The 26,557-nt window shown below is 35.9% G+C and overlaps 1 protein-coding gene across 1 annotated transcript in view; it reads left to right on the forward strand.

Annotated features, from left to right (window-relative positions):
- Nucleotides 1-2,240: 2,240 nt before the first annotated feature.
- LOC101004585 (solute carrier organic anion transporter family member 1B1) overlaps nucleotides 2,241-26,557 on the forward strand; it is a 97,383-nt gene continuing 73,066 nt past the window's right edge. Inside the window, exons 1-2 of the mRNA XM_031650330.1 lie at nucleotides 2,241-2,344; nucleotides 6,454-6,602. Of these exons, the coding sequence (XP_031506190.1) occupies nucleotides 6,519-6,602 (84 nt within the window). The 5' untranslated portion in view covers nucleotides 2,241-2,344; nucleotides 6,454-6,518. The remainder of the gene's footprint in view (nucleotides 2,345-6,453; nucleotides 6,603-26,557) is intronic.

Below are 26,557 nucleotides of genomic sequence, written 5' to 3' on the forward strand. Positions count from 1 at the left end.
CCTTACCTTCTTTTAGTGGTCACTAACATAAGAGAGATAATTGCCATGGTAATATTGGTCTTGATGATGCCAGAGCTTTGAGCGTTGGTGGGTATAGAAACATGTTTGGAGAATAATATGTAGAATAGGGGTTCTTTCCAGGAGAGTGTAGCTTTCTGGAGCTGTCTCTTAATCAGCACCAATGGAACTGAAATGTTCAGTTACTGGCGGATCTGCTGTGAGCCTGATGGTTCCCTCTTGAGGTGTGCCTGTGGTACACACATGAGAACTCTGGGGCTAAAACCTATTGGACATATCTACAGGATACAGATCTCAGAGATTTTATTTGTACTCATTTAATATAAATTAACTGCTTTAAAAATATATAATATGCAAATCTCATACAATTAGTCTAATTAGGTATTGAATCTATAATGTGCCAGGCATTATGTAAGGCATTTTACATACACTAAATCTTTATTCCAAATATTGACTTCCTACTTTATAGATGAGCGCACTGATGCTCAGAAATGGTAAATAACTTACTGTTGTTTATACTGCTGGCACGTAGCAGAGACATATTGGCATTTAAGTCTTTCAGACTTCAAAGGCCATGATATTTCATCAGAGCTGTGATAGTTGTTCCTGCAAAAAATTCAGCTGATTCTTTCAATCTATTTTTGTCATCTAATTGATGCATGACTGTTAGCATAATATTGATCTTGAAAGATGTTTCACAACGTCTTTCCCCTGGTGTACTCTTGTTTTTCCATGATCCCACAAAATGAGCAGTCTAATTATTTACACAATTAGGAAGAGAAAGGGGCACAGAGAATGCTCTTTGATCTCTGAAAATATTGAAGAATTTTACAACTGGCACCTTTAGCTTAGGATTAAAAAGGTTGTTAGTTTGTACTGTTTTATCTTCATTGTATATAATATATATATTAGTCTCCAAACATGTTGATGTGTTTTCAATGAAATAGGTGTCTGAGGAGAAAACCATTATCCTGAGAAAACCCAAACTGTATTCCCATTGTGAATAAAAGGAAGTCCATAAAAATGATGGAAAATGTTCTGCATTCCTGCTATGATATCCAAATCTGGCAGTACGTGAAAATTTTTCAAAGTGCTTATTTAAAAGGCATAATCTTTGGTCTCCTGAGCCAGAGTCTGCTGGGTATGGGACTGGATTGCTATTTTGACAACTCGCCAGTAGATTCTTACTCAGCAGAGTATTTGGAAGCCTTACTCTAATGTTTTGGCCTTGGGTCTACATTTCTCAGTTTTGCACAATCATTCTTCCCCTCTACACTCTTTAGTTTGTCTTATGATTCCAATACTCTCAATAATTAACCAAGAATAGAACTAATCAATCAGATGACTGTGACACAGACATCAAATACATTTTGCTGCAACCATATCAACAAATGTCCCACGAATGATAAGGAGTAACCATATTCTCATATATGCATCCTCACATTACCACATATATATATGTGTATATATGTGTCTAAATGTAAGTGTGTGTATATATGTATACATGTATGTTTGTGTGTATATACACACACATATCTTCACACTTTTCTGAAGTATATATGTTTATGTGAGAGAAGGGTCTGTACTTTATTTCAGAAGAGAGCTTAATGTCTGAAGTATAATTGGGAGTCTAAAATGTTTGAGTTATTGAATTAATTAAACTTCATCTCTACTCAAGAAAACTTTAACTGAGTTAAGCTCTTCCTTTCTCCAAAAGTCAAGTCAATAAAAGGAAACTGTGGTATTAATAATTCTTTCAGGTTTTGATGTAAAGAATCTATCGTACAAAGCAGTCTTAATTTTCGACATTCAGAAAAATGGTATTGCAGTTAATTTGGACTTTCCTATTCCAGATGGTATATCCAGTCTCCATATATACCATATTAGAACCATACCTATGTACCAAGCAAAGAGGGTATATTTTAATTTGTAAATGCCAGTGTAACCTGTAAGAATATTTTTATGTGTCTTAAATTATTTCCTATTTGGAAGTTTTGAGTACCTTGAATAATTTATTGTATTCATATTTTTAAAGAAAAAAATCTTATGCCACCAACTTAATTGAATAAACAAGTAAAAGCCATTCCCAAAAGTAAGGTTGACTTGTTAAGATTAACATAAAATAATGTGAGAATTCTGAGAAATATAATCTTTAAATATTGGCAGCTGGGATGAACTCTTAAAACTAACTAGGTTTTATCTGTTTGACTAGAGCAATGACATAATAAGATGGTTAATCATCACTGGACTTGTTTTCAAAAAGCCAACTATTTTAAGAGGAATAAAGGGTGGACTTGTTGCAGTTGCTGTAGGATTCTAAGTCCAGGTAAGAACCATTGAGATTCTCTAATTTTAACGTATATTTTATGTAGGAAATTTTCACTAATTTCATGGAAAAAGATTTTGATGGTCTTGATAAATATTACAAATGTTATGCTCTGTGTCTTCCACATGCTTACATTCTGAGTTCTCAAAACATAGTAAATATTCTTTCTGGGAGTAGAAGAGCCTCAGATTTTTATACTGTTAAAAATAAAGTAGAGAAAATAATATCTTTATATTTTTAAATATAAAGTTTCAAATCTTGGTCTTATTAATTTCTAAACAAATAAAAATCAAGTCACAAAAATGAAGCTCTAGTTACCTTCTTAAAATATGCTACAGGATAATTATTTTTATCAACTACATTGACTGATCACACTAGACTCCTTATTTCTTTGATGTCTTCTTAGCTGGATGAAGGCGGCCAAGGGTGGGAGTAGAGGGAAGAGTTAATTGGCAAACATAAAAAAAAATAGGTGTCTCAAAGTCACATAACCACCTCAACTTCCTTATTTCAACTTAAGTTTGATACAGGGTGAAGGGAAATACATTTTCTAGATAATTTATCTCCAATTAAATAAGCAAAAAGTGTTCTCAGCACAGTTTTGGCATGAACTAAGGCCTCGATAAGTATTAATTCCCCGCTCCAATTCAGAAAAGTGTCTGCCTTGGTAAGACAATTGTTTTTATTGTGAAAGTAAGGTGGAGATGGGGGATGTGTCCCCTATGAAAGGTCTAAGAAGTTAGCAAATGCTGTTTTTCCTTTTTGCTCCTCAGTTGCATAGGTACATGGTAGAAATTGGGTCACTTTGCCTAAACCAGTTTTCTATAACCCATTAAGTATTAAAAGCTTGAGCAGATAAGTAGAGGCTGATAAGATTCTGTCCTGCACCCTACTCCTATCAGATTTGGAAGAACTGAATTATTCAGGAAAGAGATGCAATACTAAATCCAAATGCCTATGGCTCTGTCTATCTTATAAACAAAAGGTGTCCTCAAAATTCATTTATGTAAATCATTTGAAGTTTAAGACAAAAAAATATGTTCAGAGAAAAATATGTTAAATGTCAAGGTGAATTAGAAAGTGTAGCATTTAGTCAAGCCTAAATTAATATTCCAACTTTCTAGTTACTTTGTAGTTACTTATTTAACATTTTGGTGACATGAAGAACAAAGTGTCCACCTTTTTTTCTCCATATTTTATCTGAAGATCTAGGAGAGAGATGTGGAATAGTTGTCTGGGGAAGTAGGGGAAATACAAAGAAAAGTAATGACTTTGGGTATATTCTCCACTGGCACAGCAGGGTGAGAGATAATATCAACAGGAGGTTAGTATGAAAATATTGAAGAGGTACAATTTGGATCAGCATTACGACCAAGAGATGGAAAAGGACATTCAGGATTGAAAGAAACATACAGGAGGGCAGAAAGCTTTCTTCCTGGGACTGTAGTTCGATGGGTCTGCAGGTGCTATGGGTATTTTGAGAATGGTTCTAAAATCACGGGCTTGGTTTAGGTTGTGAAGACCCTCAAATAGAAACCATGAATTTTATTTTTTGTGGTGAAAGGGATCTTTGAAAGATTCTTAGGATAAATACATAGGATAGAAAGACAGGTGGGAGACAGGACAAACAGAAGTTAATCAATTGAAATAAACCAGGTTTGGAGTGGTGGGACAATAGCCTTCAAGACTTCAAGAATATTTGTTAGTAGAGAGAAAATAAAAGCCTAAAACTAAGGGAAGAGTATCCACCTTGCAAGTCATGCAAAGATATTTGCTATTACATATCCTTTTAAAAAAAAGGATTTCCTAATATTTAAATTATGAAGAAAGAAATAGAAACAGATATTCATGGAAAAAGTGGGGTGAAATTTATCAAAGGACAGCTTATTACCTTGAGACTACCCAGTCATTGACTTTTTCCTCACTCACTGAACCCAGAAACCCAACCTATCTAGGTACAGGCATGCATAAAACACACACACACACAAAATGTAATAATTGGAGTTCACTTAGAGGTACACATATATGGGTTTCTGTATTCAACCATATGTTTATATATACTCACATATACATAAGTGATAATATCCTATTTATTGCTTCCACATTTATGCACTATCCCTTAAATATGTATTATAATATTTATATTATTCAGAATCAATAAGCCCTTGTTGAATAAATTAGTGAATGAAATATGGAGTCGAGCCGCATTATTCACAAATTCTATGTAAGAAAATTTATCTACTCACTAAAATTCCTTTGTGACATCAAAATCAATACTGTTGGGCTTTCATGGGCATTCACATGCATGTGCAAAGTGGTGAAAAATTTGAGCTGCCATGTTCCTAACTGAGGTTGAACAAAGTGAAGCTCTCTCTTCTTGTTTCAGCTCACATATGATAAACAAAGATCCTTTTCACAGTGTGTTTGTTGCCACATTTTTGGCACTTTTGTGTTTTGTGTTTCTGAGTTTAATGTTTCAAATGGGCCCCAAAGATGGTGCTGAGTGCTGTCCGGTGCATGAGAGTAACCGAGGGAAAAGACACATATGCTGTATAAGCTTCCTCTAAGCCTGAACTGCAGTGTTATTGACAACTAATTCAATGTTAATAATCAAGAGTATGTATTAAATAAAGTGTCTTTAAACAAAACATACAGAAAACACAGTTCTCTATTGAACATTTTACAAAAATATTGTGACCAGAGACACACAGGCACGTAACTACCCTGACGTCTCTCCAAGGAACAACCTTGGAGAGATGTTCAGTGTTCCCAGCAACTTTATTAAACATAACTATTGTAACAAGTATCAACTGTACATATAACATATATCACACATATTTTATAATTAGTGCCCTATTTAATATCATGTATCTATGCTGTGTCTGCTTATATAGATATCTTAGATACATAAATATGTATTGTTTACACACATATGAACTAGAATGTATTTCTAAAACTCCGTGAAGAATACATTATATTCTATATAAAAGAGTCAATTGAAGTAAAAAGTGAAGTCATTTTACTAGTCTTTAAAATAGGACCTTAATGACTTTCAAAATAACAATTTCCCTTATACGTTGACTCCAAAACTGTAGTTGTTGAACTTATTCTACAGATATGGCCACATAAAACCAAAATGGCACACGATATATTAAGAACATCTTTAATATGAAATGATTAGATACAACCTAAATGCTGATTAATATAGAACCAGTTACATATATTATGGACAACTTAATACCCTGCTACTATAAGAAAAATGAGAAAGACTTTTATTAACACAAAGTTAAGTATATAGAGAAGATAAAAAGGTAGAAAATAATGTTTAAGGTATGCTAGGACTTGTGTTGAAAAGGAAAATATTATGTACTTACTGAAAAATGCATATTATATTTCTGGATAAGGGAACAAGAGTCAGAGGAAGAATCTTTGGTTTTTTTTAATTTGCATTTTCAACTATATGCATTTTCTCTTGGAAAAGAAATGAACAAAATCAAAATAAAGTAACATCATGATGGTGGTAAAGTCAAGCAATACCAGAGTTGCTCTGAGAAGTACTAGGAGTACACTTTGCTCTTTTTAACAAATCCAAATTCTGTCTGCCTTTTGAGCCTGATTCCAGTGGTGTCTCCTTTATTAAACTGTCTGAGGCCATTCTGATTTAATTGTTTATATTGTTTTTGTATCCATTTTGAATATCTACTCTGTGCAAGGGACTAATTGGCACATTTTAAAACTATAAGGATAAAGAAAACATATATTTGCTTTTATAAATTTTACAATATAGGTGTGTAGAAAAGATAATTTAAGTTTCTATAATGTAAAATGTTCGTGTAATCTGGCGTGTGATTCTATATTACCTATTTGTTTCAAATTTCTCTCCACAAATTTATTTTTCTATTAAGTTATAATACCCTTAGGCTAGAATTTATGTCTGTCTTTCCTATTTTTGTGTCCAGCATTGATCTAGCAGAGTGGTCAAGACATAGTAGACCCTGAATGAATGTTAGTGAATGGTTGATTGATTGGTGATGGCCTTGTGGCTTTTCTTATTTCTAAATTATATACTGTAAAAAATAAAATAAACTATATTTTTTCTTCCTTAATAGGTGATTGTTTCAAAAGAAGCATCAACAACAACTGAAAATATTCATATGATATCTATATTTCAATCATGGACCAAAATCAACATTTGGATAAAACAGCAGAGGCACAATCTTCAGAGAATAAGAAAACAAGACACTGCAATGGATTGAAGGTAGAATAAGTTTTATGTTTTTGAGCTAAAATAAGTAAACAGAGAACTTTAATGTATAGAAAGCAAGTTGTTAAAAAGAACATTATATTTCAAATTATGATTTTCAATTGAAGCATATATTGAAATATTAACATAATGATTCATACCTTCATTTCAACCAGTCTTTTAATCTGATCAAGTATTTCTTTGGTGAAATTTTTGATACTTAAAAGTTTATCAATGTAGAAAATGTAGAAATATTTTGATAGCTTCTCTTTGGTTTTGGATTGATCACGAGATACTTACGAATATGATTAAAAATAAAAATGCAAAATGAATAATATGTTAAAAATTCTTGAAATTAACTTAGAAACTTAGAAAATGTCTTGAGACTCACTTTGTGATACTGTCTTATTTAAAAATTCTTTTTAAAAAAACAGCATTTAAAAAAATTCTGATAAGTAATTTAGGCTCATGGAACAGAAGTCTATGATAGTCAAAAACCTGGCTCAAAGACCTGTTTGATGATTTAGAAAAGATATTTAATTTTTTCATTTGCGAGCTGATAAAAGTAATAATTCTGCCTTTTGCTTTTGACACAAACTGTATTAAATGATACAGGTGAGGTGTTAAATGATGCTGGCATTTTTATAAACAGGAAGGAGTACTCCTAAGCACAATGCTAAATGGGAAGCCAAGACTCAGAGAAGTTAAGAAATTTACCTGAAGTCATGTACATTGTGAATTGAAAACCCTGGAACCCAAGTCAAAGCCTTTAAATGCCCATACGGAAGTCTTGAGGAAATCAACAAATAAATAAGGGTCACCTTTTAGCAAATGTTTTACATTTTTTATTTAGTCAAATTTGTAGTCTTATATACAGCTGAATAAAGACCACCAAGATTGGAGTCGATTGCAATAATGTGATAAAAGGTTCCTTTTAACTTCGTCCAGGGAACATAAAATTTGTTTTCTGAGATCACTGATAAAATCTTCTCTGATGAAATATTTGAGTATTATTTAGGCAGAATGGCAGACATAAGGAAAAAGTACTGGTTAATGCAAGTGAATTATGTTCTATATTCTAAGGGTAACATAATGTACTGAATTGTTTTTATTTTGAAATACTGAGTGTTTCAGTGATTTCACTTACATGTGCACAGCAAAATGGCAGCAAATTGCCTGGAGCAATAACATTTCCAGAGTGATCCCTAATGGCATATCTGGAGAAGCTGGAAGTTAGGGAATTAGCATTGTATGGAAAGGACCTTAACTGCAGCCCAATGAAGACGACCAGAGCTAGAGGAAGATACTGGGTATAAGACTGACATCACTAATGCTGGTATTTCAGAAACATCGCTAAATTGGTTAATCAAGTCTACAAGTGATATTTAAAATAGTATTTTCACTAACTTAAGTTGTTAACATTGATATGTTGTTGAGAAAGAATATTAAACTCAACAATCATTTTACAATCATTCTGTAAAGACCTGTGTGCCTGTAGTTGAAGTCTGTTGCATTTCTGAGCTTACTTTTTATTCATGAGGAATGAAAACATGATGAAAGAAAATTTTTTAAATGAAGAGTATTTTAATTTTTTATGAAGTTTAGGACTTCAAAGTATTAACAAAAGTTGTTGAAAATATATTGACTTTTACTTTCATTAAATTACATTTTATCTGATTTCTTAATTTTCTGTATTTGAAATATTATGAATTAGAGATATCTCTATAGATAGAAAGATAATGAAAACATAATGGTAAAACAAATGTAATTCAGGAGCATAAAAAAAGATGAGAGAAACCTTAATAATAGTAGCTAACATTTATCGAGCATTTACTATATATGCCAGACATTGGTTTAGTGTTTTACTTTTGCTAACAGATTTTTTTCTTACCACAATTCTGTCAACTGGATGCTATTATCTCCCCTTTTCAGATGAAAAAACCTAGACATAGAAGTGGCAAATGTCTTCTCCTAGGTCTCAAAGTTGGTAATTGTGTACACTGAAGGTCTGAACTCAGGCAATCTGATTCCAAATCTTATGCTCTCAACTCTATCCCATATCGCTAAAATAAATGTGGATTTTTGTAATATTAGTACCCTCAAGATGTTATGGCAAGCAGGGTTTTATAAGTGCTCTCTTTAATAACCTCCCCCTACTTCTAAAAAATTATCTTAAGATTAAATTATTGAGTGTCAAGCAACCATGGATTCTAACACTTGCTAACATGCATACACACACCCAAATATACATGTTGTTACTTACTTACATATACAGAGCCAGCAGGTGGCAATGTATAAGTGCAAATTGATAATGTATCCATGTAAATAAAAGCAATACTTTCAGAAATCAAATACTTGGATTCTTTTCTACCCCTTCTCCTCAATTTTTGTACTGAACTAACTACATTACATAGAACCTGCTAGTATACGCCTCATCATTATGCTCGTCATTTCTTCTCTTCAAATTTAAACTCAACAAGATACAGGAGAAGATTTAAACACAATCCAAAGAAAACAGGAAAACAATTCAAGAGTTTAAAGATGACATAGTCATTTTAAGAAAGAATCAAAATTAACTTCTGAAATTAAATATTTTACTACAGGAATTTCATAATACAATTATAGTAATTAACAACAAAATAGACCAAGCTTAAGAAAGAATCTCAGAGTTTGAAGACTACCCCTTTGAATCAACACAAGCAGACAAGATTAAAAGAAAAATATTAATGAAGAAAATCTCTGAGAAATATGGGATTATGTAAAGAGACTAAACCTGTGACTCACTGGCATTCCTGCAAGAGAAGGAGAAAGAGTAAGCAACTTGGAAAACGTATTTGAGGACACAGTCCGTGAAAAATTTCCCAATCTTGCTAGAGAGGTCAATATGCAAATTCAAAAAATTCAAAGAATCCCTTCAAGATACTATACAAGATGGCCATCCAGAAGACACATAATCATCAGATTCTCCAAGGTAAACATGAAAGAAAAAAACCTTGAAGGCAGCTAGAGAGAAGGGGCCCCATCAGTCTAACAATAGATCTTTCTACAAGCTAGAAAAGATTGGGGACCTAATTTCACCATCCTTAAAGAAAAGAAATTTCAACTAAGAATTTTATATTCTGCCAAACTAAGCTTCATAAGTAAAGAAAAAATATTCTTTTCAGTCGAGCAAATGCTAAAAGAATTTGTTACCATTAGACCTGTCTTACAAGAGATGCTTAAGGGAGTCCTAAACATGGAAATGAAAGAGTGATACCTGTCACCACAAAAATGGACTTAACTACAGAGCCCACTGACATTATAAAGCAATTATGCAATCAAGTCAACATAATAACCAGCTAACAACACTATGACAGAATCAAATCTTCATATATCAATATTAATCTTGAATGTAAATGGGTTAAATGCTCACACTTAAAAGGCATAGAATAGCAAGTTGGATAAAGAAGCAAGACCCAACCATTTCGTTGTCTTCAAGAGACCCAACTCACAGGTCATGACATCCATAAGCTAGAAAATTAATAAATTGAAATAATATTTATCTCAGAGTTGTCAGGATATTTATAAGGTGCTTAGCATAGTGTTACATAGAAACTCAATAAATTGGAAAGTTCCAACATAATAGCATTATAGTTGCTGCCCTTTTTTTGAGACAGGGCTTCTGTTACCCAGGCTGGAGTGCAGTGGCATAATCTTGGCTCACTGCAAACTCCACCTCCTAGGCTCAAGTGATTCTCCCACCTCCTGGGTAGCTGGAACTACAGACACATGCCACTTCACCCAGCACTTTTTTTTTTTTTTTTTTTTTTTGTATTTTTAGTAGAGATGAGGTTTTACCTTGTTGCCAGGCTGGTGTTGAACTCCTAGGCTCAAGTAATCTGTCTGCCTTGGCCTCCCAAAGTGCTGGAATTACAGGTATGAGTCATTACAGCTGGAAGCTGTTTCTTTTTAAAGTGACTACATTAATTTACTTGATCACAAGTAATATGTAAATGAAAATTGGAGTATACATTCGCTCCAACATTTGGAATTATGTGACTTCTAGATTTTTGCAATTTAAGTAGGCATAAAATGGTGTTTTATTTTGGTATTTGTCTGTGCTCCTTGATTCTTATAAATATTGTATTATCATGAAATTCATTGCTGAATGCAAGTGGGGCTGGTTACATTTGCCTATTTCCAAGTTTTAGTACATTTATTTTTTAAATATATTTTATCAGTTTAAGGACTTATTTGTAATATCTTTGTCTGGTCTTGGTATTAGGGTAATGTTGGCCTCAATAAATGAGATAGAAAGTATTTTTTCTGCTTCTAACCTCTGAAAAAAATTGTAGAGAATTGATATAAATTAATTCTTAAGTATTTGGTAGAATTCATCAGTGAAACCATGTAGGCCTGTTTCTTTCTGTTTTGGAAAGTTATTAAAATCAGTTCAATTTCTTAAACAGAAATAGTCCTTTTAATATTGTCTATTTATTCTTGTACAAATTTGGGTAGATTGTGTCTTTCAATATATTGGTCTATTTTATATGGGTTATTATAGTTGTAGGCAGAGTATTGCTTATAATATTTCTTTATTATCCTTTTCGTGTATATAGGATCTGTAGTTATGTACCCTCCTTTATTTCTGTTATTAGTAATTTGTGTCTTCCCTCATTTTCTTAGATAACCTGGCTGGGTCAATTATCTTTCTAAAGAATTAACCTGTGGTTGTGTCAATTTTCTCTACTGATTTCCTGCTTGTAATTTAATTGATTTCAGGCCTAATTTTTATTCTATTTTTTCTTGTGCTTACTTAAAATTTAATTTGCTTTTCTTTTTGATTTTCCCAAGGTGGAAACTTAGATATTGATTTTAGAGTTTTCTTATTTTCTAATATATGCATTCAGTATAATAAATCTTTCTCTAAGCTTTGATTTTGCTACCTTTCACAAATTTTGATCGTTTGTATGTTTAATTTTATTTTTTTTCAAAATGTTTTAAAATTTTTCTTCAGATTTCTTTTGACTCATATGTTACTTAAAAGTGTGGTAGTTAATCTCCACATATTTTGATATGTTTCCAGTTATCTTTCTGTTATATTCTAGCTTACTTTAATTGTTGTCACTACAACCTCTATTAGTTTAAATGTGTTAAGGTGTATTTTATGGCTTAGGCTGCGATATATCTTGGTGAATGTTCCATGTAAGCTTAAGAAGAATGTGTATTCTGCTGTTGTTGGATGAAATAACTTATAGATGTTTATCATGTCCAGTTAATTGATGATGTTGTTAAGGTCAATCATGTTCTTCCTGTTTTTACCTGCTGTATCTTTCCATTTCTGGAGAGGTGTAGAGTCTCCAAGTACCATAGTGTATTCATTTATTTCTCCTTGTATTTCTACTAGCTTTTACTTCAGATAGTTTGCTGCTCTGCTGTTTGGTGCCTGTATGTTAAGAAGTGTTACGTCTTTTTAAGAATTGACCCCTTTATCATTTTGTAATGCCCCTTTTTTACCACTGTTAATTTCCTTGCTTTAGAGTCTGCTGTGTCCAAAATTAATTTAGATTGTCTTGCTTTGTTTTGGTTATTATTACCATGGAATGTTTTTCTCCACTTCTTTACTTTTTAAAAAAATTATACTTCAAGTTCTGGGATACGTGTGCAGAACGTGCACGCTTGTTACACAGGTAAACACATGCCATGGTGGTTTGCTGCACCCATCAACCCGTCATCTACATTAGGTATTTGTCCTAATGCTACTCTTCCCTTAGCCCCCCAATCCCCAACAGGTGCTGGTGTGTAATGTTCCCCTCACTGTGTCCGTGTGTTCTCATTGTTTAACTCCCACTTATGAGTGAGAACATGTGGTGTTTGGATTTCTGCTCCTATGTTAGTTTACTGAGAATGATGGCTTCCAGCTTCATCTGTGTCCCTGCAAAGGACATAAACTCATTCTTTCCTGTGGCTGTGTGTCCAGAATTGGTGGGTTCTTGGTCTTGCTGACTTCAAGAATGAAGCCACGGACCCTCACAGTGAGTGTTACAGTTCTTAAAGATGGTGTGTCTGGAGTTTGTTCCTTCAGAGGTTCAGATGTGTCGGGAGTTTCTTCCTTCTGGTGGGTTCGTGGTCTCACTGACTTCAATAGTGAAGCTGCAGATCCTCATGGTGAGTGTTACAGCTCTTAAAGGTGGTGCATCTGGAGTTGTTCGTCCCTCCCAGAGGGTTCAGGGTCTCGCTAGCTTCAGGAGTGAAGCTGCAGACTTTTGCAGTGAGTGTTACAACTCATAAAGGTGGCACAGACCCAAAGAGTGTGCAGCAGCAAGATTTATTGCAAAGAGTGAAAGAACAAAGTTTCTACAGCATGGAAGGGGACCAGAGCGGGTTGCCACTGCTGGCTGGGGCAGCCTGCTTTTATTCCTTTATCCGACCCCACCCACATCCTGCTGATTGGTCCATTTTACAGAGAGCTTATTGGCCCATTTTACAGAGAGCTGATTGGTCCATTTTGACAGGGTGCTGATTGGTGTGTTTACAAACCTTGAGCTAGACACAGAGTGCTGATTGGTGCATTTACAGGCCTTTAGCTAGACACAAAAGTTCTCCAAGTCCCCACTAGATTAGCTAGACACAGAGCACTGATTGGTGCATTTACAAACCTTTAGCTAGACACAGAGTGCTGATTGGTGCATTTACAATCCTTTAGCTAGACACAAAGTGCTGATTGGTGCATTTACAATCCTCTAGCTAGACACAAAAGTTCTCCAAGTCCCCACTAGATTAGCGAGACACAGCATTGATGGGTGCATTTACAAACCTTGAGCTAGAGACAGGGTGCTGATTGGTGTGTTTACAAACCATAAGCTAGACACATAGTGCTGATTTGTGCATATACAATCCACCAGCTAGACATAAAAGTTCTCCAAGTCCCCACCCAACTCAGGAGCCCAGCTGGCTTTACCTAGTGGATCCTGCACTGGGACTATGGGCAGAGCTGCCTGCCAGTCCCATGCCGTGTGCCTACACTCCTCAGCCCTTGGGCAGTCAATGGGACCCGGCACTGCGGAGCCGGTGTGGCGCCCATCTGGGAAGCTCAAGCCATGCGGGAGCTCACTGGCAGTGGTGGCAGGGTGGGATTTGGGCATGGTGGGCTGCAGGTCATGAGCCCTGCCCTGCAGGGAGGCAGCTTGGGCCCGGTGATAATTCAAGTGCAGCATGGGCGGGCCAGCAGTGCTAGGGGACCCAGTGCACCCTCCACAGCTGCTGACCCAGGTGCTAAGCCCCTCACTGCCTGGGACCGGTGGCACCAGCTGGCTGCTCAGAGTGCAGGGCCTACCGAGCCCGCGCCCACCCGGAACTCATGCTGACCCACGAGCACCGCATGCAGCCCCAGTTCCTGCCCATGCGTCTCCCTCCATACCTCCCCACAAGCAGAGGGAGTTGGCTCAGCCAGCCCAGAGAGGGGCTCCCACAGTGCAGCAGTGGGCTGAAGGGCTCCTCAAGTGTGGCCAGAGTGGACACCGAGGTCAAGGAGGGGCTGAGAGCAAGCGAGGGCTGCTAGCACATTGTCACCTCTCAGCTGCATAGTATTCCATGGTGTATATGTGCCACATTTTACTTAACCAGTCAATTATTGATGAGCATTTGGGTTGGTTCCAAGTCTTTGCTGTTGGGAATAGTACTGCAATAAACATACATGTGCATGCGTCTTTATAGTAGAATGATTTATAATCCTATGGGTATATATCCAGTATGGGTTTACTGGGTCAAATGGTATTTCTGGTTCTAGATCCCTGAGGAATTGCCACACTGTCTTCCACAAAGGTTGAATTAATTTACACTCCCACCAACAGGGTAAAGGTGTTCCTATTTCTCCACATCCTCTCTAACATCTGTTGTTCCCTGACTTTTTAATGATCTCCATTCTAACTGGCGTGAGATGGTATCTCATTGTGGTTTTGATTTGCATTCTCTAATAACCAGTGATGATGAGCTTTTTTTATAGGTTTGCTGGCCACATAAATGTCTTATTTTGAGAAGTGTCTGTTCATATCCTTCACCCACTTTTTGATGGCATTGTTTGTTTGTTTGTTTTTCTTGTACATTTGTTTAAATTCCTTGTAGATTCTGGATATTAGTAGCTCTTTGTCAGATGGATAGATTGTAAAAATTTTCTCCCATTCTGTAGGTTACCTGTTCACTCTGATGATAGTTTCTTTTGCTGTGCAGAAGCTTTTTAGTTTAATTAGATCTCATTTGTCAATTTGGGCTTTTGTTGTCATTGCTTTCTGTGTTTTAGTCACGAAGTATTTGTCCATGCCTATGTCCTGAATGGTATTGCCTAGGTTTTCTTCTAGGGTTTTTATGGTGTTAGGTCTTACGTTTAAGTCTTTAATCCATCTTGAGTTAATTTTTGAATAAGGTGTAAGAAAGGGGTCCAGTTTTCATTTTCTGCATATGGCTAGCCAGTTTTCCCAACACCATATATTAAATAGGGAATCCTTTTTCCATTGCTTTTTTTGATCAGATATGTCAAAGATCAGATGGTTGCAGATACGTGGCATTATTTCTGAGGCCTCTGTCCTGTTCCATTGGTCTATATATCTGTTTTGGTAAAAGTACAATGCTGTTTTGGTTACTGGAGGCTTGTAGTATTGTTTGAAGTCAGGAAGCGTGATGCCTCCTGCTTTGTTCTTTTTGCTTAGGATTGTCTTGGCTATACAGGCTTTTTATTGGTTCTATATGAAATTTAAAGTCGTTTTTTCTAATTCTGTGAAGAAAGTCAGCAGTAGCTTTATGGGGATAGCATTGACTCTATAAATTACTTTGGGCAGTATGGTCATTTTCACGATATTGATTCTTCCTATCCACGAGCATGAAATGTTTTCCCATTTGGTTGTGTCTTCTCTTATTTCCTTGAGCAGTGGTTTGTAGTTCCCCTTGAAGAGGTCCTTCACATCCCTTGTAGGTTGTATTTCTAGTTATTTTATTCTCTTTGTAGCAATTGTAAATGGGATTCACTCATGATTTGGCTCTCTGTCTGTCTATTATTGGTGTATAGGAATGTTTGCGATTTTTACATATTGATTTTGTATCCTGAGACTTTGCTGAAGTTTCTTATCAGGTTAAGGAGATTTTGGACTGAGACAATGGGGTTTTCTAAATATACAATCATATCATCTGCAAACAAAGACAATTTGATTTCCTCTCTTCTTATTTGAATATATTTTATTTCTTTCTCTTGCCTGATTGCCCTGGCCAGAACTTCCAATACTATGTTGAATAGGAGTGGTGAGAGAAGGCATCCTTGTCTTGTACCAGTTTTCAAAGGGAATGCTGACCGGGTGCGGTGGCTCAAGCCTGTAATCCCAGCACTTTGGGAGGCCGAGATGGGCGGATCACAAGGTCAGGAGATCGAGACCATCCCAGCTAACACGGTGAAACCCCATCTCTACTAAAAAATACAAAAAAAACACAAACTAGCTGGGCGAGGTGGCGGGCACCTGTAGTCCTAGCTACTCAGGAGGCTGAGGCAGGAGAATGGCATAAACCCAGGAGGTGGAGCTTGCAGTGAGCCAAGATCCGGCCACTGCACTCCAGCCTGGGTGACAGAGCAAGACTCCATCTCAAAACAAACAAACAAACAAACAAACAAATCAAAGGGAATGCTTCCAGCTTTCACCCATTCAGTATGATATTGGCTGTGGGTTTATCATAAATAGCTCTTATTATTTTGAGATATGTTTCATCAATACCTAGTTTATTGAGAGATTTTATCAGAGCTGCAGTGTGCAGCTCCCAAAAAGATCAACGCAGAAGGTGGGTGATTTCTGCAATTTCAACTGAGGTACCTAGCTCATCTCATTGGGACTTGTTAGACAGTGGGTGCAGCTGACAGAAGACAAGCTGAAACAGAGTGAGGCATCACCTCACCTGGGAAGTGCAAGTGGTAGGGAAACTTCCTTCCCTAGCCAAGGAAAGCCATGAGGGACTGTGCCGTGAGGAATGGTGCATTCTGGTCCAGATACTGTGTTTTTCCCATAGTCTTCACCACCTGCAGACCAGAAGATTCCCTTGGGTGCCTATACCACCAGGGCCCTGGGTTGCAAGCACAAAACTGGGTGGCCATTTGTGCAGACACTGAGATAGCTGCAGATTTTCTTTTTAAACCCAAGTGGTGCCTGGGACACCAGCAATACAGAACCATTCACTCCCCTGGAAAAGGGGCTGAAGCCAGAGAGCCACTTGGTGTAGCTCAGCAGATCCCACCCTCATAGAACCCAGCAAGCTGAGATCCACTGGCTTGAAATTCTCCTTGTCAGCACAGCAGTCTGAAGTTGACCTGGGATGCTCGAGCTTGGTAGCGGGAGGGGTGTCTGCCATTACTGAGGCTTGAGTAGGTACTTTTCCCTCACAGTGTAAACAAAGCCACTAGGAAGTTTGAACTGGTTTGGAGTCCACCGCAGCTCCACAAAGCCCCTGTAGCCAGACTGCCTTTCTAGATTCCTCCTCTATGGGCAGGGCATCTCTTAAAGAAAGGCAGCATCCCCAGTCACGGGCTTATATATAAAATTCCCTCTATCTGGGACAGAGCACCTGGGAGAAGGGGCGGCTGTGGGTGTAGCTTCTGCAGACTTAAACTATCCTGCCTGCTGGCTCTGAAGAGAGCAGTGGATCTCCTAGCACCATTCTCAAGCTCTGCTAAGGGACAGACTGCCTCCTTAAGTGGGTCCCTGACCCCTGTGCCTCCTGACTGGGAGACACCTCACAGCAGGGGTCAACAGACACCTCATGCAGGAGAGCTCTGGCTGGCATCTGGCAGGTGCGCCTCTGGAATGAAGCTTCCAGAGGAAGGAACAGGCAGCAATCTTTGCTGTTCTGTAGCTTCCGCTGGTGATACCTAGGCAAACGAGGTCTGGAGTGGACCTCCAGCAAACTCCAGCAGACCTGCAGCTGAGGGGCCTGACTGTTAGAAGGAAAACTAACAAACAGAAAGGAATAGCATCAACATCAACGAAAAGGATGCCCACACAAAAACCCCATCTGAAAGTCACCAACACCAAAGACCAAAGGTAGATAAATCCACGAAGACAAGAAAAAACCAGCGCAAAAAGGCTGAAAATTCCAAAAACCAGAATGCCTCATCTCCTTCAAAGGATCGTGTTTACTTTTAATCTCTATGTGTTTATATATTTAAAGTGGGTTTCATGTAGACAACATATAGTTGGTTATTGTTACTTGATCTACTGTGTCAATTTCAGTCTTTTAATTAATACATTTAGATCATTTGTGTTAAAAGTAATTACTGATATATAGTCATGTGTCATTTAACAACAGGAACACATTATGAGAAATACATTGTTAGATAATTTTGTCATTGTGCAAACATCTTAGTGTGTACATACACAAATCTAGATATTGTAGCCTACTACACACCTAAGCTTATGATATAGGCTATTACTTTGAGGCTACCAAAACCTGTACGTTATTGTGGTTTATTAAAGACTGTAAGAATTACAACACAGTGATATTGGTGTATCTAAACATATCTGAGCATAGAAAAGATAAAGTAAAAATATGGTATTATAATCTTATGGGACCATCATTGTATATGCTATCCAACATTGACTTAAATGTCATTATGACGTGTGTGACTATAGTTAGATTAATATCTACCTAGTGGTTGCCTCGGAGTTTGCAAGATAAATTTACAAATAATGCAAGTTCACTTTCAAATGACATCATACTGCTTCATGGGTAGTGTGAGTACCTGATAATAGCAAATTATTTCTAATACTTTCCTTCCATTTCTTGTATCATTATTGTCATTCATTTCAAATTTTTGTCAGTATACATAATCAAATACATTATAGATACTATTTTAAAAACAGTTATGTCTTAGATTAAGAATAAGAAAAGTAATAATTTATATTTTATGCTCACTTATTTCTCCTCCAATGCTTTCCTCGCTTTAAGTAGATCTGAGTTTCTGATTTATACCGTTTTATCTTTCTGTAAAGAACTCCTTTTAACATCTTGCAAGGCTGGTCTAAAGCAAAACAGTTCTTTAATTTTCATTTCTCAGAGGAAGTTTTATTTCTCCTTCATGTTAGATGGATAAATACACAAGGTATGGGGAAGGTATTTTTTCCTCTGTATTATTTTGGTATTTTTTTCCTTTGTCTGTGATTTTCTATAGTTTTAACATGACATGACTAGGTGTAACTTTTTGGGCATTTATACAAGTTTTTATTCTATGTATTTCCAGGATCTGTGGTTTGTTTATGCCTGATATTAATTTGGGGAAATTCTCAGTTGTTACTGTTTCAAATATTTCTTCTGTCTCTTTCTATTTCTCCTTTTAGTGATTCCATTATGTATAGGCTATATACCTTTTGTAGTTGGCCCACAGTTTTTTGATACTTTGTTCTATTTTTTGTCTTTGCTATTTTTATTTGCTTTTTAGTTTTGCAGATTTTAATTCATATATCTTGAATCTCAGATATCCTTTTTTCAGTCATGTGCAGTATACTGATGTTTACCAAAGGCGTTCTTCATTTCTGCTACAGTGTTTTGACATTATAATATTGCTTTTTAATGAAATTTGTATCTGTCTGCTTTCATTGTTCTGTTCTTGCCTGCTTCTTTATGTTACCACTAGAATGCTCAGCATATTAATCACAGTTGTTTTAAATTCTCAGTCCAATAAATCCAACATCCTTTCTGTATCTGAGTTTGGTTCTGATTCTTGCTCTGTCTCTTCAAAATTATATATTTTTTTCTTTTAGATGATTTGTAATATATTCTGGATATCCAGACATAATGCACTGAGTTTTGTAAAACATGCTAATCATAGGCCTTTAAGAATTGTTGCTAAGGTGTGGGAGAGAAGAGGCTTTTTTTTTTTTTTTTGCCTCTGGACTGTAACCTTCACAAGTGTTTTGTAGTATTTTTTTTCCTTCTTAGTCAGAATGGGTTTGGTAGCGAGAGATGGATTTTTGTATTTTCCATCTGTCACATGGAAGACTAGAACTGGCTGGAGTTGGGTATTTCCTTTCCCTTGGGTCAGTTAGGCTCTAATAACACACCATCTTATGAGGCTCTGATAAACTAGTTCTGCCTGAGGGAAAGCACTACGAGTCCTATTAAAAACAGAGGGCTCTGGTCTATTTCGAAATGTGTCTTGTCCCCTCATGCTACTGAAAGAACAAGATAATTTTTCTCCAACATTTACTCTAAGAACCTGGTACAGCTCCTGGAGGGAAAACTCAAAATGTGGAGGTCACTGACTGGGTTCCCTTGGAGTGTTTAGTGCTGACTTAACCATACTGAATGAGACTCTAGCAGTTTATCAAGTAGAGTGAAAGTATTTCTATCTTCACACTAGTTCCTGTGTGGTTTCTGTTCATGAGTCTCTACTGCTGTAAGCTGTGACTCTTTGTAATCACCTATTTGTCTCTCCAATCTTGAAGGCAGTCGTTTGCCACTGGTCCTCACCTCTTTTACAGATCCAGGAAGAGTTGTTGCATTTTAAATTGGTTCAGTGTTTTTTGTTGTTGTTACTATAAAACGGCAACCTCGGCCGGGCACGGTGGCTCAAGCCTGTAATTCCAGCACTTTGGGAGGCCGAGACGGGCAGATCATGAGGTCAGGAGATCGAGACCATCCTGGCTAAAACAGTGAAACCCCGTCTCTAGGTCAGGAGATCGAGACCATCCTGGCTAACACAGTGAAACCCCGTCTCTACTAAAAATACAAAAATTTAGCCGGGCGAGGTGGCAGGCACCTGTAGTCCCAGCTACTCGGGAGGCTGAGGCAGGAGAATGGCGTGAACCCGGGAGGCGGAGCTTGCAGTGAGCTGAGATCCGCCACGCACTCCAGCCTGGGTGATAGAGCGCAGACTGGCCTCAAAAAAAACTAGCTGGCTGTGGCTGGCTTCTGTAGTCCCAGCTACTCGGGAGACTACTGAGGCAGGAGAATGGCGAACCCCGGGAGGCGGAGCTTGCAGTGAGCTGGAGATCCCGCCACTGCACTCCAGCCTGGGCGACAGAGCCGGTGACTCCTGTCTCAAAAACAAAACAAACAACAACAACAACAAAAAACAAAACGGCAACCTCCAGCTCTTTGAAGTTTTCCAGAGCTAGAAACCAGAAATACGAGCATATATTTTTTATTGCATTTTCTTATCTCATGTCTTACAGTTATACATTTTACTTAAGATTTCATTGTGATTTCTTGATTAATACACAAGTTGTTTAAAAATAATTTTCTTCAAATATTTGGAGATTTTTCTTAATAAATTTTTTTGCCACTAATATTTGTTGTAATTGCATTGTGGAAGCTATGACAACTAATTTTTGAAATTAGTTGAGACTTCTCTATGTCCTAGTACATCATCAATGTTTGTAAGTCTCCCTGCTGTACTTAATAAAAATGCATATTCTTTGAATTGTTGGATGTATAATTTTATATGTGCCTGAGAGGTCAGTCTTGTTAATAGTGTTATTCAGATCTTGTGTGTCCTTGCTAATTGAAAGAAAGATCATGATTTAGCAATATCTCTTATAAAAAGCACGGAGGTAAATTTTGAAGAAAAATGCAAACTAAAAATTACCTATCTGTAAACTAGCAATTTTGTCCACTTATGTTTATTGTATCTATTGATATAGTTAGACTTGTTTTTACTATCTTAGATTATTATGCTGATTTTCTCCTTTATTATGCTCCCTTAAAATTCTTTCTTATACTTTTTGAATTTATATGCCTATCTCTCTCTTAACAAGACAAACACTCTAGCATGATTCTATGGTCTGAATGTTTGTTTCTCCCCAAATTTGTATGTTGAGTCATAATCACCAAGGTGATTCTATTAGAAGGGGGGGACTTTGGAAAGTGATTAGTTCATGAAGGTAGAGTCGTCTTGAACAAAATTAATGTCCTTATAAAAGAGACCCAATAGAGCTTCCTTGCCCCTTCTAACATGTGAGGTTGCAGTGAGATGATAGTTTTCACCAAATACCAAATCTGTTGATGTCTTGATCTCAGATTTCCCTGGCTCAAAAGTAAATTTCTATTGTTTATAAAGTACACAGTTTTCTTATATGCTGTATTTTGCTATACTTTCTTATAGCACTCCAAACAGACTGAGACATATGTTCACATACTCTTTGATATGCCTCCTTACCGTCTATACAGTATGATGCTATTTGGATTTTCAATCTAAAATTTTAAATTTTAGATACTATGACTATTTTACCTCCTTACCTGTTTTTAGTTTTATTTTTTTAAGACATTGAGAAAATGTATCAAGTATTTTATTCACTTTGCTTTACAAATTTCATGCAACATCTTCAGAATTTGATTCTTCTTTTATTTAAACAATTCTTCCAAAATTGTTTCCAGTGTGAGTGTTTGGTTACAGTATTTTTGAGGTCTTATATGCTTGAGCATATATATCTTTATAGTTGAGTGACTGTTTAGCTTAATATAAAATTATGGGTTCAATGCTCTTTTACTTCAATATTTAAAAAATATGTTTCTTTGTCTTTTGTATACCCACTTTTGCTGTTAAAAGGGATATACTTTCTTTCCTGAAAGGCTTCAAATTTTTTTCTTGTCTTTGATATTCATAAATTTTAATATACTTCTTCCAAATATGTCTGTGTTCTTACTTATCTCTTGTGTTGAGCATTCAATGGGCACTCTCAACCTGCGTTTTTGTTTGTTTGTTTGTTTTTAATCTTAGTAAATTATTGGAAAAATTTTCATTTATTATTTCTTTAAATATTTCTCCTCTTCAACTTATTTTTTTTCTAATTTGAAGGCATTAATAATTAAATTATTCTCAATTTTAGTTAAAAACTATGTGTATCTTAACATTTTACCTATATATGCTTTCAATATTTTAAATGAAATAACCAATTTTATTTTCCAATTCTTTTCTTGTTTTAAACCGATATATTATTTGAAACTATTATACATCTTGCACTCCATATTTTCTACTTCTTTTTTGTTATGTTATTTTGCTTCTATGTCATTTGGCTAATTTTTTTCTTATATATTTTGTGTATTTGTAATGCTTACTTTAAACTCCTGGTAAGTGTTTTCTAAAACAATTACTTCTTATAGTGTCTTCAAACCGGTTTGCTTTTTTCTTTCTCTTTTGAAATGTTTTCTCAAAAACATCACTATTTTGCCCTGAAGTCACACTTACCTAGCTATGATGGTTTCTTTTTTATAGTAATTGCACAAGGGAAGAGCTAAAGGATAGAACTCTGTCATTGTGAACCCGCAAAGGTCAGAAAAAGGGGAGGGAGATGAGCCTGAAGGCGAAGACCAGTCACCAATAAACCACATGTCACTCAGCACTTTGACAAGCATTTCTTTACCCATGGCTCCCTTAGGCCCCTGAATGCGAAATTGCTTTGAGAGATTGTTAACCGGTACTGCAGAAATACTGAGGGGATTACCTGTAGAAAGGAATGCTCCAGGCTGGTTAGTCTTTCGTCCTTTGCTCAGCTGCTCTGTTGAGCAGGACTTCAGAGCTACTCTGATTTTACTCTGGAGGACCCCTGCAACCAACGTCTGAACAGTCGTACTCAATCCCTGCATTGAGGTAGAAAGCACTGATTACTAGAGGCTGATCTGAATCATGCAACTGTATTGAAGGCAACAAAAACATAATAAAATAGCCATGTATTTTAATAGGGAAAGTATGTAGTAATTGAAAAGAAAAACCAAAATCAATACAAGAAGTATTGTGACTGAGAGACAAAGGTAAATTTGAAGATAGGTTTGTGATTTCATAACAGAGACCTTTGAATGCTAGGAGCTACACCCTCCATTTGTAAAGAACAACATTAGGTAAATGATTAAAAAATTATGTCAAAGTCTATGATTTTGAAACTCTACCATGTTTGAAAATATTATATTAAAATAATGATATTAAACAAAGAAGTTATGACAAATGTTCATCTTTTAAGTAAAAGAACTTTAAAATTCATAAGCAACTAAATCTAATGACATAGGCAACTGCTAGGATATCACAAAAGAATGAGATTTTAATGGTGAATTTATAAAATTTGCCTGAAATTAATCAAATCAGCACAGAAATGCACAAACAGATGACAAGCATTGTAAAATGTAAGAGGAATTAATCATAAGAAATTTATTTGGCTAACGTGACTACTGTTAAAGATAGAATTGCCTAATGTTAGTTAATAATGGAAAAAAATCTGAGATTTTAAAAAGTGCTATCTTAATCTATCAAAATTATATAAAGTTAAAGCAAAGCAATGTAGGTTTATAAACAAGAACCTTTTAAAAAGCATAATACTGATGCTTAATACAAATTTATATCTTGAGCTGGGGTACATCATCCAATTTATGCATGAGAAAAGTGTTTTATAATTTTTCATTCTGTAATTCATATTTTAAACTCATCCAAAAGGTATTTTACAGAGGTGATAACAAGAAACTTGATGCTCAACGCTCTTCCTGCTCTTCTCCTACTGCTAACATAATTTATGTAAATGAACTGTGAATGAATTTAAGTTTCAGAAATAAAATTTATATGAATAGAGAGAAAGAAGGATAAATCAATAGTCTTCCAAATATGATACATGTACAATGCATTGATATTCACGAACATGTTCATGAACACATGAACATAATTTCTTTTGAATCTTACCATGAGCTTCTAAAATAAGTAAGTTAAATATTCTATATTATACTACTATTTATGAGGAAACTATATTTCTGTGAATTGTGTAACTTTTTCATCTTTGTAAAGTTAGCAAGCAAAAACAAACAAATAGCAGCAAAATAAACAAAAAACAAAAACTTGGCCCAGATCTGACTCTAAAGTACATTCTCTTTTATTGTATAACATACGATCTAAGTCCACAGATGGGTTTCTGATTTAGCCAAGAATATAGTAAAGTGAGTGTAAAGTAGAAGAAAAAAGAAGGAAAATATTAGGTTTAGAAACACACATGAAATAAAGACAGCCTACGCTTTCTGAAATGCACCAGTAAAACGTACTTGAATCATGTATATTGAGTTTATACTCATACATTCAATTCAAAATTAAACTAAAACTATGGAAACTGATGGCTAATAATAAAATGATATATACAACATTCTAACCAGAAAATCTTCTAAGCAATTGTACAATTCAGATAAGAAGAAATAACTACAAATGTTCAGAAGTTAATTAAGACTGTAAATTTTTTTTTCTTTTTTTTTGAGATGGGGTCTTACTGTGTCTCCCAGGCTGCAGTGGCCCACTGCAAGCTCTGCCTCCCAGGTTCACGCCATTCTGCCGCCTCAGCCTCCCAAGTAGCTGGGACTACAGGCTCCCGCCACCACGCCTGGCTAATTTTTTGTATTTTTAGTAGAGACGGGGTTTCATCATGTTAGCCAGGATAGTCTCGATCTCCTGACCTCATGATCTGCCCCTCTCAGCCTCCCAAAGTGCTGGGATTACAGGCGTGAGCCACCGCGCCCAGCCAAGACTGTATAATTTGTTCCTGAAGGGCAGGGAAAATGCAGTGGTAATTTTTCAAGATGAATTGGAAGATAAAGAGAGGCCAAATTATTTGTGTTATTCAATTGAAATAGTTTTGAATTTCAATAAAACAAGTTAAGGAATGCCCTTTGTCATCAAATTGATGTGAAGAGTAAAATAATTTTAAAAACTGCTTGGGTGTGGTGGCTCACGCCTATAATCCCAGTACTTTGGGAAGCTAAGGCGGGTGGATCACAAGGTCAGGAGATCCAGACCATCCTGGCTAAAACGGTAAAACTCCGTCTCTCCTAAAAATAGAAAAATTAGCCAGGCGTGGTGGCCGGCACCTGTAATCTCAGCTACTCAGGAGGCTGAGACAGGAGAATGGCGTGAACCCGGGAGGCGGAGCTTGCAGTGAGTCGAGATCATGCCACTGCACTAAAGCCTGAGCGACAGAGTCAGACTCCGTCCCAAAAAAATAAAATAAAATAAAATACTAAATTCTTTAATATGTGAAAATAATCAAAGATTATTTAAAATTCAACAAACATTTAACAAGTGTATACCCATCCTATGTTCCAGTTTTATCCAACTTCTTATTCCTAAGTATACTAAGTAAAGTAATAGCTATTAATATGTTGATGTCATTAGCAGAAAAATAACTTTGCAAATGATTAAGTGATGACAATTGTATATTCATGTTATTAGATGTTCAAAATTCAAAAAATAATTAATTCAATAAATTTTTGAAACTAAATTCATAGAATAAAAACATAATTTTTCAAACTGTATTTTTCAAAGGTAAAAATTTCTCACATTAGGCCAGGTGTGTGGCTCATGCCTGTAATCAATCCCAGCACTTTGGGAGGCCGAGGCAGGCGGATCACGAGGTCAGGAGATCGAGACGAGCCTGGCCAACATAGTGAAACCGCGTCTCTACTAAAACTACAAAAATTAGCCAAGTGTGGTGGCACGTGCCTTTAGTCCCAGCTACTCAGGAGGCTGAGGTGAGAGAATCGATTTAACCCAGGAGGCAGAGGTTGCAGTGAGCCAAGACCATGCCATTGCACTCCATCCTTGGAGATAGAGTAAGAGTGTGTCTCAAGAAAAAAAAAAATTCTCATATTATTGTAAATAACATTACAATAGCTAACATAAATTCAAGATTTATAATAAATTACCTTTTTTTTTTTTTTCCTCATACAAAATACACATTTTACTGGATCTTGGGTGTTGCAGTAGAAAACAATTTACTAAAATGAAAAAATATAATGTATATCTTAAATACATAGAATATTATTTGTCAATCATACCTTAATATGAGAAAATAATGTTCTTCTTTTTCAAAGAAAAAAATTAATGGAGCAAAGCATTTTTATATTTTACAACAATTTACATATAATCCATAATTCTGTCTAATATTTGATATTCCACTAACTGAAGCAGTGCTTGCCGACATTTACATATATATGAATAATCAAAC

The sequence above is a fragment of the Papio anubis genome, chromosome 9, assembly GCF_008728515.1.
Source record: "Papio anubis isolate 15944 chromosome 9, Panubis1.0, whole genome shotgun sequence".
Taxonomy (NCBI): Eukaryota; Metazoa; Chordata; class Mammalia; order Primates; family Cercopithecidae; genus Papio; species Papio anubis.